The sequence below is a fragment of the Sapajus apella genome, unplaced genomic scaffold, assembly GCF_009761245.1.
Source record: "Sapajus apella isolate SASKATOON/1434 unplaced genomic scaffold, GSC_monkey_1.0 scaffold109, whole genome shotgun sequence".
NCBI classification, from domain to species: Eukaryota; Metazoa; Chordata; class Mammalia; order Primates; family Cebidae; genus Sapajus; species Sapajus apella.
Window position 1 is genome coordinate 2,846,741 of NW_022437049.1, and position 16,949 is coordinate 2,863,689.

A 16,949-nucleotide genomic window follows, 5' to 3' on the forward strand; every position below is an offset into this window, starting at 1 on the left:
TCTTGGAATTTCAGCTGGAAAAAAGGTGAGTTTTGAAAGTATTTCTTAGAGGACTGAACAGGAGGTTTCTGACTGGTATGGTTTGGCTGTGTCCCCACCCAAATCTCATCATAAATTGTATCACCCATAATTCTCATGTGTTGAGGGAGGTACCCAGTGGGAGATAATCGATTCATGGGGGTGGTGGCAGAGGAAAAGTCTCATGGGATTTGATGGTTTTATAAGGGGTTTCTCTTTTTACTTGGTTCTCATTCTCTCTTGCCTGCCGCCATGTAAGATGTTTCTTCATTCTTCCTTTGTCTTCCACCATGACTGTGAGTCCTCCCCAGCCATGTGGAACTGCGAGTCCATTAAAGCCCTTTTTCTTTATAACTCACCCAGTCTCAATTATGTCTTTATCAGCAGCATGAGAACAAACTAATACAGTGCTCAAGCATACAGCGCTCCACTCCTCAGAAGCAGGAGCCTTACCTGGAGCACAGCCTTGATTTCAAATGTTGGTTTTCTTATAGAATACTGATCATTGTAAACAGCTTTCTAAATGGAGAAATAGGTACATTAACAAATAACAAGTAGTCCGTATCCTAATCCCTGGAGAGATAACATGGTTTACGTTTTAATCAGTATAGAAGGAACCATTTTTCTCCCCAAAGTAGATTTTGCTTGTGATTTTTTTCTTCTGATTATAGTAATGCAGGCCAACTATAAAGAAAATGTCCATCAATTCACATAATTAAGAGCATCTACAAACCCCTGTGCCTATGTAGGTGAGTGCCGTTTTGGTCTGTGTGGGAGCAGAATCTTTAAGAAAGCCTTATGTTTACCCTTTGGCCTCTGAAATGATCTCTACTTAAACAAATGCTATCTTTCCAAGGAGCAAATTTGCTATTTCCAGGCAGGGTCTGTCCCTTTCTCATTAAGGTGGTCTCAATTCATACTAATTCTATTATACTAATTCTCCTGAAACTGATTCTTCTCTCAATTTTTGGGAGTTATTCATTCAACACTATCCTCATACAGTCATGTAGCAATTCAGCACAATTCCTACTCTAGGGAGATTCTGAATTTTCACTCCACACCCCTCTGAAGGGTCAGTCCAGCCTATCCCCACTTTCACTGTGTCTTCAGCCGAAAGGCAGCCCCCACTCTCATCTTCTGAGGCAGCGGGAGGTGCCACCCACACCCCATCTTTCCGTACATATGCTGTCTGTACCCCTCATGTGGAGTAATTTACATGACTGTCCAACTACTTGATATGGGCAGACAACAGGGAAATACTGGATAGAAGAGGACAGTTGCCTGGCAGAGGTCCCACCCTCAAGCCCGGATACCTGTGGCCCTAAATGGGGATGGGTATTCCTGTTTTCTCACCCAAAAAGTTGCCTTTCGGCCCATGACACCCCCTATCCTATACCCATATAAACACCAAACCCCAGGCTCCAGAGGCAGATGAGGAGACAGAGATAAACAGAAGAATGGCAGAACAGCCCAGCAGAGAAAGAAGAGGAAGAGTGTCTGAACACTGACAGGAGTTTACCTGGGGGTGGTGGGAGAGGAGTTCGGCCACTGGACAGCCAAACTCCAGGGGAAGATCATCTTCCACTCTATCCTCTGCTTCCAGCTCCCATCCATCCCGTCACGAGCCACCTCCACCACTCAATAACTGCCCCCCACTCCCCGGCATTCATCCTTCAAGTCCATGTGTGACCCGATTCTTCCAGGACACGGGACAAGAGCCCGGGTACCAATGGGGCACTGAGCTGGTTAACCCTTAAGCCATCCACGGACGGCCTAAAAGAGCACTGTGACACTGGGGCTTCAGGAGTCGCAGGCACCCACCCCTAGATGGTGCTGTGGGGCTAGAGCCCAAAAGGCTTGCCCCCAGTTCCTGCACCAGCCCTTCTTCATGCTCCCTATTCCATAAGGAGTTTGAGCTTGCAGTGGCAAAGAGCTACACTTCTGTAGTATGCCCTGCGATGGGGGCCAGGGAATTCTCAGGTCTCATACTCAGGTCAACTCATATAGTATTAAAATAGTAAATGATTGTATCCCTTCTCCTGGAGCACATCTCCCTTTTAAGAGGGCCCTTTAAAAATGTTATCCAAAGAAACAAGGTAAAAGTTTGGCCAGGTGTGGTGGCTCATGCCTATAATCCCAGCACTTGGGGAGACTGAGGTCAGTAGATCACTTGAGGTCAGAAGTTCAAGTCCAGCCTGGCCAACATGATGAAACCCTGTCTCTACTAAAAGTACAAAAATTATCTGGGCGTGGTGGTGGGTGCCTGTAGTCCTAGCTACTCAAAGGCTGAGGCAGGAGAATCGCTTGAACCCAAGAGGCAGAGGATGCAGTGAGCCGAGATTGCACCACTGCACTCCAGCCTGGGTGATGGAGACTTCATCTCAAAAATAAAAGAAAAGGAAAGGACTCAAGTCTTGTGGAGTATCATGTACAGCTTTGGATGCAGTGGGCAGTAACGGCACACTGTGCTCTGGAAGCAGGTTCTCCTGGAGCTATTCTCCTTGAGCTCCAGATCTTCTAGTATCGTGGCCCGCAGGTTCCTAGGAGGCCTTGTTTCTCCCAGCAGCATGGGATGAGAAGGAAAACGGAGGCTGAGCTCCTTGCCTTTGCCCCTCCTCATTGCTACTTTGCAAACACTCTTCCTGGTCTGGTGGAAGATGTCTGACACAGCCACGGGTCTCAGAGAAGGGGTGAGTATAAAAGCAAATAACAAAATGACATCTTTCCTTTTCCTTTTCTCTATGTAAAATGCCAGGTTCGTGGTTGCGCCTTACCATTAAAAAAAAACAGTTTGAGCTGTAACTCATATACTGTAAAAATATACTCCTTTAGAGTACACAATTCAATAATTGTTACTATGTTCACAAAGTGGTGCAACCATCACACCCTATTCTGCCCTATCCTCCCCTCTTCACAGATCCTGGCAACCACTAACCTACTTGGTCTCTGTGCCCCACCCTGTCTGTCACACATGTAGTGGCACAGGGGAACAAGAACCATGTTCTGCTCGGAGCTCACAAATCTTTACAAGGCCCTGCTCATCAGGCTCCTGGCCCATGTGGATTCCCTTCAGAAGGGAGGGCACAGGGCACTCAGAGCCCCGAGGCCTCTGTTTTATGTCCTGGGAAAGGGCTGCTCTGCCCTTTGCCCTTTACTCACTGAGCAGAAACTATTTCCTGCCTCTCCAGTAGTAGGAGGACTGTGAACCAAACCCATTGAGTCGCCGGTTATCTCTAACAGGCTTTAAAAATGGAAACATTTAAGGTTATTTGCCCAGCTATATGCTGTTTTAATTATTTTATCATCTACAACAAATATCCAGAAAACTCCTAAGCCCTGACCCATACCTGAACAACATAATACTGGAAGCCTGGGGAAGAGAGAACCAGAGCTGACAAGCTGCCTGTCAGATGTGCATTTTGTTTTAATACACTCCAGCACAACTGAATTTCTCCCAGGATCTTCCTGTCTCAGCCCCCAAGTTTTAAATAGAGACCCTTCTCTTAGGGTAAGATGAATTTGGGCAAGAATCAAGCGGACGAAAGCATATGAAAAAGGGCCTCAGAGAGTCCGAGTCCCCTTGGTCCCCTTGCCCGCCATCCATCTGACTCTTCCGGCTTCGCTGACCCACCCGCTCAGGTGCGGGCTCCCCCTTTAAAGCTGCCCTGCACTTTCCTTCCACGCGCCTTTTGGAGGGCACTGCCCACGTTGCGCACCATGGTTATTTGTATACACACTTGTTTTAGTTCTCCCTACGAGTTTGCAATTTCATCGGGGAAATAATTAAAGCAGCATTTAGCTGGGCTAAAAACTTTAAATGCTTCTAATTTGAAAACCTCTTAATGCTGACAGATCCATAACTCAAGGAAATTACTAGAGTGAGGAGCTGTGGCTGCAAAGACATCAAGGCTGGTACAGGATGAATCTGGAGTACAGAGGGACAGAAGGTGGGCTCTGACGCTGGCCGGAAGGGTGACCAGGGCCTGTGACAGCCTGGATGCCTCGCCTCACCTACCTGTACAGTGGAGAGAACATCACCCACCTCATTCACTGAGACATCAAAAACGCCCCCAAATGTTTGTAAAATGTTTACTCCAGAACATGGTTTCAGTGTAGGATGCCTTCTTGACTTCCATCGCTTCCATAGCATGATTCCTGCCCTCATCAGTCAGGTGGCCACAGAGACGCCCTTCCTCATTCAGTGTGGCTCTGTGGCTCACTGGCCAGGGGGTGTCTTTTAACCCAATCACCCGATCCTGGGCTTGGCTGCTCTTCCCTTCCATTCCACATTAATGGTGGGAGAAGAGCCCCGATCCCAAGTCTGGTGACTCCAGGAATGTAATTCCTACTCAGCCCTGCTCTCCCTGGATTCTGACTTGTTTGTCAGGGGCCTGGCTGAGCATTCTGGACTTCAGTGTCATGCTTTCTCCAGAATCAAGGTCTTCTTCACCTGGAATGCCTCTAGCTTGCTGGGGAGCAGGGACCATGATGGGGTCAAGGAGTCACAATTGGGTGTATGGGAGAAGCTGAGGACCAGTGACTGCTTCCTGGAAGAGGGACAGATCAGAGACAGTAACAAAGGCCAATATGGGATGAGCCAGGGCAGGCTTCAGCAGAATCCACTGGTCTGGAAAGATGCTTCCTTGTAATGAACTCCTGGGGCTCAAGGTAGGCAGTGGTAACACAGCTGCTGAGAATGGCACAGGAAGCGCAGTAACTTGGGGATGTTGTCTGACTGACGGAGCTTCCATATAGAGCCTAACACTGGATTTAACCATCTGCAGGTGCAAATATTCTGCAGAAGAACACGTCTGTTTGCAAGGGCACCAATGGACCAATGTAGACAGATGGCGTGGAGCTGCAGAGTTATAGCACTTTGTGCTTCCTCATGAGGGGACTGGCTGGATCAGACAATCCATAGAGTCCCTCCAGTAAGACCACAGCATAAGGCTCTAAGTCACACAATTTCTATGTCATCAGTCCACAAAGAAGAATTCCTAAAGATATCCTGATGGGTAACCCAAGGTTCCCTCAGAAAATGGTAAAGAATCCCTCAGGGCTCTTCCAGTCAGAATTAGGTGGGTCAACCCATCCTTGCAGGTATTCCACTATATGGTCATGCAACCTAGCTGAAGGATTCCTGGTCACACGGAGGTGGAATGCAAGAGGTATGCTTCTCTTCTAGTTAAATAGCCTTGCAGGAACCTATAGGCCTCCGTGAGACTTTGTTCCCTACAAGGCCTCACATAGGAACCAGCAGCAATTTGTGGGGCAGAGTTGTTTGGCCATGCTGTGAGGCATACCTACCAGTACCAACAGGTTCTCTCTGGATATTGAGACATGGATAATCTTCATTATGCCACCAGGCAACATACACTTCTTTTCCTTTTTGAAGGAACAAATCAGCAGAGAAACAGATGATGCTGGACATGAGAGTTTCCCTTAGAAGTATACCAGGGATGGACAAAACTTCTAAAGAAATGTAACAGGCAAAAATCAGAGAAGAGAGGGACACCTTCTCAAAGGCTCACAGGGACAGGCATCCTTAACCTGTGCACATGTGGTATGGTGGCTCCACCCCTTTCTATCTGGAGGACTTGATCTGATTGCTTAACATTTCTGGGATATATTTCTTTATGTATAAGATGAAGTTGTTACTGCCTCTCTTGCCTTCCTCAGTGGTCAATGTGATCCTTTCAACAAACGGCTCTGGGACAAATGGATCCATGCACACAAAAGAATGAAATTGGCTCTTCACATCTTATACATAAATTAACTAAAAATGGATCAAATACTAAAACAGTAAAACTCTTGGAAGAAAACACAGGTGTTAGTCTTTGTGACCTTGGCTTAGGCAATGCTTTCTTAGCTATGACACCTAATGCACGACCAAAAAATAAACAGATTTCTTCAAAATTAAAAGCTTTTGTGCTTCAAAGAACACTATTAAGGAGGTGAAAATATGGTTCATGGAATGGAAGAAAATATTTGCAAGTCATATGTATTATAAGGTTCTCATATCCAGAATATATAAAGAACTCCCGTAACAATAAAAAGACAAGTAACCTAATAAAAAAAACAGGCAAAGGAGATCAATAGACATTTTTCCAAAGAAGATGTACAAATGGCCAAGCACATGAAAGATGCTCAACATCATTAGTTGTCAGGAAAACGCCAATCAAAATCACAACACAGCTCTTCACACCCACCAGAATGGCCATAAAGAAAGTGACAGACAAGAACAAATGTTGGTGAGAATGCACAGAAACAGGAACCCTCATGTACACCGCTGGTCAGAAGGCAAAATGGTACAGCCACTGTGGAAAACAGTATGGAAGGTCCTCAGAAGAGTAAAGAGAGTTACCATATGACACAATTCCAGTCCAAGGTATACCCCAAAAGAAAAAATATGTCTACACAAAAACATGTATACAAGTGCTCACAGCAGCATTCTTCCCCCAAAGCAGAAACAACCAAACCTCCATCCACTGATGGATAAAATGTGCTGCGTCTATCTGATGAAATCATATTCAGCAATATAAAAGAATAAATTACTGATGGATGCTACGCATGGATACATCTTGAAAACAGCCCTGAGTACAAAGAGCCAGACACAAAAGGACACATTATTATGATTCCATTTATATGAAAAATCCAAAATGGGCAAATCTATAGAAACAGAAAGTAGGTTAGCGCTTACCAGGGGCTGGGAGCAGGGACTATTAATGGGTGCGGGGTTTCCTTTTGGGGTGATAAAAACATTCTGAAATTAGACAGTGGTGATGGTTGTATAACTCTGTGTATAATGAAAATAACTGAAATTGCATACTTCAAAGGGGTGAATTTTATAGATGAATTATATCTAAATTTTGAAAAGATAATGTGATGAAAACCTAAGAGGTTCATGGGTGGCCTTCACAGAGTAATACGTACGATTTGTTGTCATTATTTCAGCACTGAAACTCAGAGGGGTTCCTAGTGCAAAGGTTGTCAGATGCTCTCCCAGCACTCACGCCATCAACAACACTCCCTATTTGCCTTTCCCTTTATCCCCCATCTATGTCCTGGGCCTCCTAGGTAAACACAGGCTCAGTCCCGTTAGTGGCCTTAGATCTGAGGCCTGCAGAGCTTCGTTGCAGAGGGAAGGAAACACAATTCCTCCACACTGGCTCTGAGCTGGAACTGAGACACAAAGTGAGGACACAGGAAAACCTGATCCATCCTAACACTGCCTGGATGTGACAAAGGGGCTTGTGGTTTACCCAGGGGCCAACACATGCCTCCAGGGCAATGATTTTAAGGCAGGATGCATTTTAAAATCACCTGGGAAACCCTGTCAAAATGTGGATGTTCAGGGCTCAGTCTCACAGGTTCTGACTTAACAGGTCTGAGGGGGCCCAGCTTCTGAGACTGCTGAGCATGACCTCATGACTGACGTGTAGCCCTGTGTGAGAACCCCTGGGTCAGACTCCAGTCAAAGGAATGAAGACAGATCTCAGGCAAAAGAGCCAGACCCAAAGGCTGAGAGCTCCTGAGATAATGACTCATATCATTCCAAAATCAGTTCTGTATTCTTCTTCCTCTAGGGGATGTTTAATAGCAAGGGAAGTAACTGCAACAGTTTTAAATGCAACCATGATTAAATAGGGAGAGGAAGCAGGTCACTTCTACAGCTTCCCTCTAGTTCTCCGATCTTATGCTTACTCTATATGGGGTTGGGGCGGAGGAAGTTGAAGAAGAAGTGGAAATCTTTTCAGAAAGTGACACTTTTATGAAGTGAAGGTGAGATGATGTGAAGAACTCAAGTTTATGCAGAGTTTTTAAAATATAAACATTGCACATTCAAGTAGTACCCCCGCCATACACACACTTTTCAGGGTAAGCAGGATTTGTTTGCTTCACAATTTCTCCAGGACACAAAGCTGCTGACTCTCTGGAGAGGGAGACAGATGACTGCACAGGCACGAGACCGAGGAGCTGGGTGATGGGTGGACGAGCTTCTCTTCCTGGGCAGTGCATTTATCACAGTGCTTTATGTGCATAACAATGAACGTATTTCTTAGCCACCGCACAGCATTTCAAATTAAGTGATACATTTTCATTTTAAATCAGACTCACAGAGAGCCATAGTTCTCAGGGAGGATAAAAATAGACAGGTATATGGAAGCCTGAGGGTAGGGTGAGGAACAGCCAGCAGCCACTGCTGTCCTGCAGGGCTGCATTCCTGCTCTCTGGCTTGGTGGACTTTGGTGGTAACTGGCATGTATTAATTTGGGAAGTGGGATAAGAATTGATGCTTCCGGAGCATCAGTAGGCTGAACTCAGGAACTCTGCCTAAAAAGCCCTCTGCGTGGGCTCTTGGGGAGCAGCCCTGTGGATCACTCGTCACAGGCTTCTGCAGCCCTGGGGCGACACGTTTTCTTTCCCTTTGGCCCTCGCATGTAAGAAACATTGGAAATGGTATAAATTGTAATTCTCTTAATCAAAGAAGGCCGTTGAAGTTTTTTTTGGAAATAGCTGTGCAAAGCTGTTTAGTTACTTGACAAGCTAATATGAGCTGAATCACTTTGCTTTGTTGAATTTTCAGCAACCAAGGAGCTGAATTTTTGTAGAAAACTCTCAATTTATCCAGCACCCACTCGGGTCCCTCTGGTCCCATGAAGGTCAGTCAGCTCAACAGAATACCTGCTCAACTCCACACTGAAGTTGGTACACATTATACTTGTGTATTTCCTTCAGTAGCTAACACCTGTGGGGCACACAGTATCCACTAAACCTAACTTGCTTTATCCCCAGATACAGTAGATACACACCAATCTCCTGGATTAAGCAGTTAGGTAGCATTGTTACTTTAATCAGTGACGTCATTTCAAATGCTTACCATGGTTGGCAGATGCAGAAGATTAAGCAGTGATGCTGGGTTGAAATATTACAGGTGTAATAGCTTTGTTCCAGTCTCATCCCCTCACCACTCATCCTCAAACTAAATTTCGCCTTATATGCTGTGGTGAGGTTGTGGTCAGAGAAAAAGGATTCGGTTCTAGATTAAATGGTGAGGATGATTCAACTGCACCTCAATACAGTACTAACAAAAGTGACACAAAACCACAGTGCCTCTTTCCAAAAGTTAACATTTCAAACAGCAGTTTGGGGAGGGAATCCTCTCTTTCACCCTTTGCTATGATGGCAAATGCCAGGAGGCTAGTGTTCTGGATCTAAGACCACACATTTAATAAACAGAATTAGAGAACAGTTTCTGTGATACTAGAAATACAGTCATTACTTCCTTCCCTACAATTTCCACAATACCTATAGTTACAAAAACAAATGGTACTGATGCACTTGTAATTATCTGCTAGAGAAAAGTAGGAAACAATTAGAATGGCGGTAAAAGGCAGGTTATCAGCTGCCCCTTAAGAGGCCAGGAGTTGTGGGTATCTTGACTCCGCTGGTAGCTCTGATTGGCAGTCAGGTGGAATGAAAAGTGGGAGAATCCATTCTCCACAGGTGTCAAAAGACTCTGAGGGAATGCATTATTTTAGCTGCCAAAAATGAGGTTGCCTGGATGAGGCAAAAGCACACCTGGTCTCCCAACATGCTAGAACTAGGGGAATAAGCAGTAGGAACAGAGCAGTGAGCCACCAGAGAAGCCCTCTGTAACTGAATGTGGTGCCCAGTCCCGGGCATCATGCTGCTCCCTGGCAGGTAGTCTCTTTACCCTTCGAGGCCCAGCTCAAGTCTCACCTCCTCAGTGAAGCTGCAGCTTCTCCTGCACTTGCACTACAATCTTGTATCTGGTTATATGTTATTCTGTTTCAAGCTCATATCACTTCCCTGAGACTGTGAGCTCATGCTGCACAGGGCCCATGACTTGCATCGTTCATTCCCTTTCAGGAAGCAGCACAGGGCTAGATGCTCAGCACAGGGTGAGACATGGAAGAGAAAGATTCCCGGGAGAGAAGGATACCACAAAGGCCAGAAACTGTACTTATTCTACATAGATCCCATGTGAGCCCCTAGAAGCAAAACCCTCTCCCCACTGGCTTCCCTCTCTAAAACAGACCATTTTGCACGGAGACAGCAAGACCGGTAGGAGTGTGGGTGACACATACTGTCATTCTGATTTCACACAGTGAGGTTTCAAGCTAGCTCAGCCGGTGAATCAGAGGTGGCAGAGATGTATATAGATCTCTGCCTGAGCATGGTCTATAGTTAACCATGTCAGATCCATGGACTTCTAGCTCCTCCCTAATGTTCTCCAAGGAGAAACCCTGAAGCAACATCTCATGCAGTCTTTTGTTCAGTTATTGAACAATTCATTCTGTTAAAAAGTTCTTTGTGAAATTGGTGGCTTCTTATATACTGACAGGGTCCCTGAGGGTCCACCTGCCTTAGAATATCTCATTGTCACATGCTTCCCTTGTTTCCTCTCCCCTGCTTCACATGGTCCCCATGTTCACACCTCCTACCTGACAAATCCTCCATGAGCACCTTGGGTCTCTCTGCTTGCCTCCAGATCTCTGCACTGCACGGTACAGGATGGCTATGAGGACCTGAGATCCTTAAGTTTCTTTTACAGTGATTCTCAACAGTTTAACATAGGACATTCAGCTCCAGTCTGTTTTGACAGACTTTACATATTTTTTAAACTGAGCTTTCTAATTGTTTGGAGAGGTTTGGGAATTTCAGAATGTTCTTTTGAGGTGACCACACATGTTGGGATTTCACAAAAACACCACCAGAAAGTTCTGAGATAGACACGTTCTACCCAGATAGTTACACCCATAGGGAGGCAGCTTCTTGCTCATATCCCAATGAGTAATAAGTATCTTATTAAAGCTCAAGTGTCCAGGGCTGTGCTGATAACTCTAGATACATTATCTAATTCCTTACAACAACCTACCAAGTGAGTATGATCATTCTCTTTAAGGATAAGGAAACTCAGTTTCACTGAAATTAATTTACTTCATCAAGGTCACCCGGCCAAGAAATGTAGGAGTCAACACTTGAATCCAGGCCTGACTCCAAAATCCAAGAATTCAACTACCAGGCTCTTTTAGCTCTCTGGCAGGCTACAGCTTTGCAGTCTGGACTACCACAAGCTGGAAAGAGGAGGGAGTAGTTTTGCATTGAGTCTCAGGTCTGTAGCCAGCCCCAGAGGGCAGTCTCTTAGGATCCTGCTTCACCCCTTCGTCTTCTGATAAACGTTCGTTGGGATGATAACACTTCCTGTACATGAGCAGTAAGATGCTTGGCAGCAGCAACAACATAGATTGGGACAGAGGAACGACAGGTCTGGGCCTAAGTCAACCACCAACCAGGTTGGTAACCTTGAGCAGTTCACTTCTCTGCCTGTATCTCACTTGTGAACATGCATCTTACACCCTACCCTGGTACACCCATCCCTACAGATGACACTGAAAAATGACCATGCCACAATGTCCTTTTTCCCACAAATTGCTCTCTCTCATTTTCCAACCCAAGTTATTTCATGGAAAAAAAAAACAAAAAAACCGTATATTGGTCACAACTATAAACCAAAAATAAAATTCTAAAACCCCCAACTATCTGACTGGTTCCCTCCTCTCAGCCAAGGGCATTTCAAAGTTAACCTGAAACACTAGTTCAGGCCATGCTGGGAATGGGGAGCTGGGCATGTATAATTATACCCTCCTCTCTTTGGAATTATTGATAGAACAGACTCTAAATCTGACAAGAAACATTTATAATCTATTCTCTCTGAAGCCTGATACCTGGTGAGTTCATCTGCATGATAAAACTGTGGTCTCCATAACCCTTTACCATAACCCAGGCAGTTCTTCCTTTTGATAATAATTCAACCAATTGCCAATCAGAAAATCTTTGAATATGCCTGTGACCTGGAAGTCCCCATCAACTGGTTGTCTCACCTGTCTGAACCAAACCAGTGTACATCTTACATGTGTTGGGTGATATTTTATGTCTCTCTAAAATGTATCAAACCAAGTTGTGGCCTGACTACCTTGGCCATATGTTCTCAGGATCTCCTGAGGGCTGTGTCATTGGCCACTGGTCACTCATATTTGGCTCAGAAGAAATCTTTTCAAATATTTTAGAGTTTGACTCTTTTCATGGACATAACCCATTAAATTGATTTCCTAACCCATAAATGGGTTGCATTGCACAGTTCTGAGAAACAGTGGATAACGAAATGTTTTCTGGAGGTGTATCTTCTCCTAGAAGCCCAGCAGATCCAAGAGCCAGGAGCAGGAGTGCAGCCAGCTGCCTGTGGAAGATAGTTTGAAAACAAGTATCTCCGCAGCTCCCTCAGGTCCTCTTCTAGTTCCCAAACTGGATGAAGATATGTCTGATCTGAAGCCTGGGCTGGTAAGCAGGCACTGAAAGGCAGTTTAATTGGTCAGGCCAGTGGTTTAAACTCAAAACTGAACTACTGCTCCCATTGCCTGAGCCCCATCCCCTCGATCAAAAGGCTGATGTAGGAGACTACAGGGAAGACTGGGAAAAGGAATGCCAAGCCTTTATCTAAGTTCACAAGCTTGGTCCACCTCATTAACAGACATGTTAGCTGTTTGTGTTCAGACCCTAAGGTCAAAAAATGAGAGGAGGCTCCAGGACACTGTATCCTTTTTTCTAAGCAGGGACAGACGTGGTTGAAAAGAAAAGAATAAGAGTCTTCAACCTGGCTAGGGCGGATCATCCTGAACAATGCTGGGACCCGCTGGGTTTTGAAAAGCTGCCAGGGGTGTCGCAGATTACTGACAGCTCTTGTACTTTCCAGATCAAATGCAAATTCCTAATTCCATCAGCAGCTTCCTTCCCAGGCCAAACATTTAAGAACTGTTTGTGGTTGTTTATGAGTAATTAACCACTGCATATGAAATGGTTCTTCCACTACAATGGGCAAGTGCCAGGTGGAGAGAAGACAGGCAGGAGGGGAGGCCCGAATCATATCCTCTCATTCCCACTTCTGGTTCCTTTCATCTGATATGAGGGACTTGTTAGGACAGAGGGTCCCGGTGGGACACACCACAGGCTCTGGGTTGCTATACTGATCATCTCAACTCCAATTAACGGCAGATGTTTGGTCTACATGACGCTGGTATGCAGGGTGATTTCACAAGAGCTAGTAGGGTCACAAGCCACCCTTCACTCCTATTTCAGGCAAGAGTCCAGAGGAGATCTAGTCTTGGCATAACTCCAACAAACTCTGGAATAGTTCAGTGGTTTATCCACAAGGCAAATCAGAGCACAATAGTTATTTTTTAACACAAAGAAACCTTATTTTTCCACCACAGCTCTCATTCTATATTTAAAAGTTAAAGGAGTCTACTGAGGAATGGATGGATAAGCAAAATATGATACATCCACTACAATGGAATGCTACTCAGCCTTACCAAGGAAGAAAGTTCTGACACATGCTTCAACATGGATGAACCTTGAAGGAATACTAAACTGAAATAAGCCACTCACAAAAGGACAAATACTGTATTAGTCCACTTATATGAGGTTCCTGGAATCACCAGATTCACAGGAAGTATACAGGTGGCTGCTAGGGGGTAGGGAAAGGAATTTATGGAATTATTGTTAATTCCCCAGTTCTGGAGGAAAGAGTTCTGGAGATGGATGATGGTGATGGTAGCACACATTAAAAAAAAAAAAAAAAAAAGGCGTGTACTTACTACCGCTAAACTGCACACTTAAAAGTGGTTAAGACGGTAACCAAGGAGGTGAAAGACCTCTACAAGGAAAACAACAAAACACTGCTGAAAGAAATCATAGGTGACACAAACAAATGGAAACACATCCCATACTCACGGATGGGTAGAATCAACATTGTGACAATGACCATATTGCCAAAAGCAATCTACAAATTCAATGTAATTACCATCAAAATACCACCATATTTCTTCACAGAACTAGAAAACAAACCCTAAAATTCATATGGAACCAAAAAAGAGCCCACATCACCAAAGCAAGACTAGGGGAAAAAAAATCCCCAAATGTGAAGACATTACGTTACTCAACTTCAAACTGTACTGTAAGGCCACAGTCACCAAAACAGCATGGTACTGGTATAAAAACAGGCATATAGACCAATGGAACAGAACAGAGGCCCAGAAATAAAGCCAAAAACTGATCTTTGTCAACTGATCTTTGACAAAGCAAGAACACAAAGTGGGGAAAGGACACCCTATTCAATAAATGGGGCTGGGATAATAGGCAAGATGCATGTAGAAGAATGAAACTTGATCCTCATCTCTCTCCCTATACAAAAATCAACTCAAGATGGATCAAAGACTTAAATCTAAGACCCAAAACCATAAAAACTCTAGAAAGTAACATTGGATGGAAAACCCCTTTTAGACATTGGCTTAGCCAAAGACTTCAAGACCAAGAACCCAAAAGCAAACACAATGAAAACAAAGATAAATAGCTGTGACTTAAACTAAAAAACTTCTGTGCAGCAAAACAAATAATCAGCAGAGTAAACAGACAACCCACAGAGTGGGAGAACATCTTCACAATCTATACATCTGACAAAGGACTAACATCCAGAATCTACAAGGAACTCAAAGTAGCAAGAAAAAAAAACAAACAATCCATCAAAAAGTGGACTAAGGACATGAGAAAACAGTTCTCAAAAGAAGATATACAAATGGACAACAAACCTGAAGAAACGCTCAACATCACTAATTATCAGGGAAATGCAAATCAAACCACAATCGGATACCACCTTATTCCTGCAAGAATGGCAATAACTAAAAAATCAAAAAACAGATGTTAGCATGGAAATGGTATAAAGGAAATTTTTTTTTTTGAGACAGAGTCTCACTCTATCCAGGCTGGAGTACAGTGGCACAATCTCGGCTCACTGCAACCTCCACCTCCCAGGTTCAAGCAATTCTCCTGCCTCAGTCTCCTGAGAAGCTGAGACTACAGGCAAGTGCCACCACACCCAACTAATTTTTGCATTTTTTAGTAGAGATGGGGTTTCACCATGTTGGCCAGGATGGTATCAATCTCTTGACCTTGTGATCCGCCCACCTTGGCTTCCCAAAGTGCTGGGATTACAGGTGTGAGCCACTGTACCCGGCCTAAAGGGAATATTTTTACACTGCTGGTGGGAATGTAAACTAGTACAACTACTACGGAAAACAGTATAGATATTCCTTAAAGAACTAAAAGTAGATTTACCATTTGGGCCAGGCACAGTGGCTCATGCCCATAATCCCCGCATTTTGGAAGCCAAGGCGGGTAGATCACCTGAGGTCAGGAGTTTGAGACCAGCCTGGCCAACATGGCGAAACCTCGTCTCTACTAAAAATACAAAAATTAGCCAGACGTGGTGGTGCACATCTGTAGTTCCAGGTATGCGGGAGGCTAAGGCAGGAGAATTGCTTGAACCCAGGAGGCAGAGGATGCAGTGAGCTGAGATCATGCCACTGCACTACCACTATTGGGTATCTACTCAGAGGAAAAGAAGTAGTTATATGTAGAAGACACTTGCGTGTTTATAGCGGCCAAATTTGCAATTGCAAAAATATGGACCCAGCCCACATGCCCAGTCAACAAATGGATAAAGAAAATGTGGTATGTATGTACCATGAAATACTATTCTGATATAAAAAGGAACAAAATAATGGCATTCGCAGCAACCTGGACAGACTTGGAGACCATTATTCTAAGTGAAGTAACTCAGGAATGGAAAACCAAACATTGTTTGTTCTCACTCATAAGTGGCAGCTAAGCTACGAGGATGCAAAGGCATAAGAATGATACAGTGGACTTTGGGGACTTGGAGGAACGGATGGGAAGGGGGTGAGAGATACATACTACACATTGGGTACAGTGTACATTGCCTGTGTGATAGGTGCACCAAAATCTCAGAAATCAGCACTAAAGAACTTATTCATATAACCAAATGCCACTTGTTTCCCAAAAACTGAAAAATTCGAAAAAGTGGTTAAGATGGTAAATATGTATATTCTTCCCACTGTTAAAAAGGGTGGGGGAAATGTAAAGGGGACAAGGTGGGAGATGAGAGAAGAAAAAAATCCTCCTTGCAACTCTAGCTAGCTCATCACTTTGACCAATACCAAAATCTGAAATCAGAAAAGGACTTCTGAAAAACAGCCATGAGGACGTGACTGCTAACCTTCCAGTTTTTCAGGCCAACGTCAGAGTCTCATTTCCATCAGCATCCTGCTTGGGCTTCAGTGTTTGAAACTGTTTTGGAGGCTCTGTTTCTGGCTGACAGTACACAAGAGGGCTCCCTGGGGAACCAAACTCTGGCTGCTCTAGGACAGCCCCAGGAGGCAGCTGGCCGGCACTTTAGTTACCTGGATGGGTAGCCAGCTGCACTGATTCGAATCGTCTCCAACACCCCGCAGGCTCTGAGTTGCTGCACTGCTCTCTTTGGGTCAAAGCTGCCAAAAAGAAAACAAGACAAGGGATGAGTGGCCATGTCTGCAAAAAAGAAACAAAAAAGGATCTTTTCCTGCAGCATATGAAGTAGCTGCTGCCACTGAGTTACAGCTCATCAAGCACCTTTAACCTCAAGGTCAGGGGTTAGGCATAGACTAAAAGACACCAATGGGCAGGCACCTGAGCCATCTCAACATCTTCTGCTCTGTGCCTCAGGCTTTTGTGCACATTCTTATTACCACCTGGGATACTCTTCTTTTTTGCCTCCTGAATCCTTCCCACCCTCCAAGACTCATCATTCCTGCTCCTCTCCAAAGGCTACTCTTACTATTTTCATCCACATGGGCATGCATCTTCACTCACTGTCCCAAGCATAAAAGCTTAGCACAATTATTTGGCTCAAACATTAAAAGGATGAGTTTTAGGCTAGGCAGATCTGGGTTTGAATCATGATATGGTCACTTACCAGCTGGGTGTCTACTTTGGGGCAAGTCACTTCATGTCCC

General features: G+C 44.6%; 1 protein-coding gene across 2 annotated transcripts in view; it reads right to left on the reverse strand.

Moving 5' to 3' along the window:
• MYO5B (myosin VB) overlaps positions 1-16,949 on the reverse strand; it is a 390,244-nt gene that overhangs the window by 81,844 nt on the left and 291,451 nt on the right. For both annotated transcript variants that reach the window (XM_032259434.1, XM_032259433.1), the window contains exon 17: positions 16,359-16,445. In XM_032259434.1, coding sequence (XP_032115325.1) covers positions 16,359-16,445 — 87 coding nt within the window. The remainder of the gene's footprint in view (positions 1-16,358; positions 16,446-16,949) is intronic.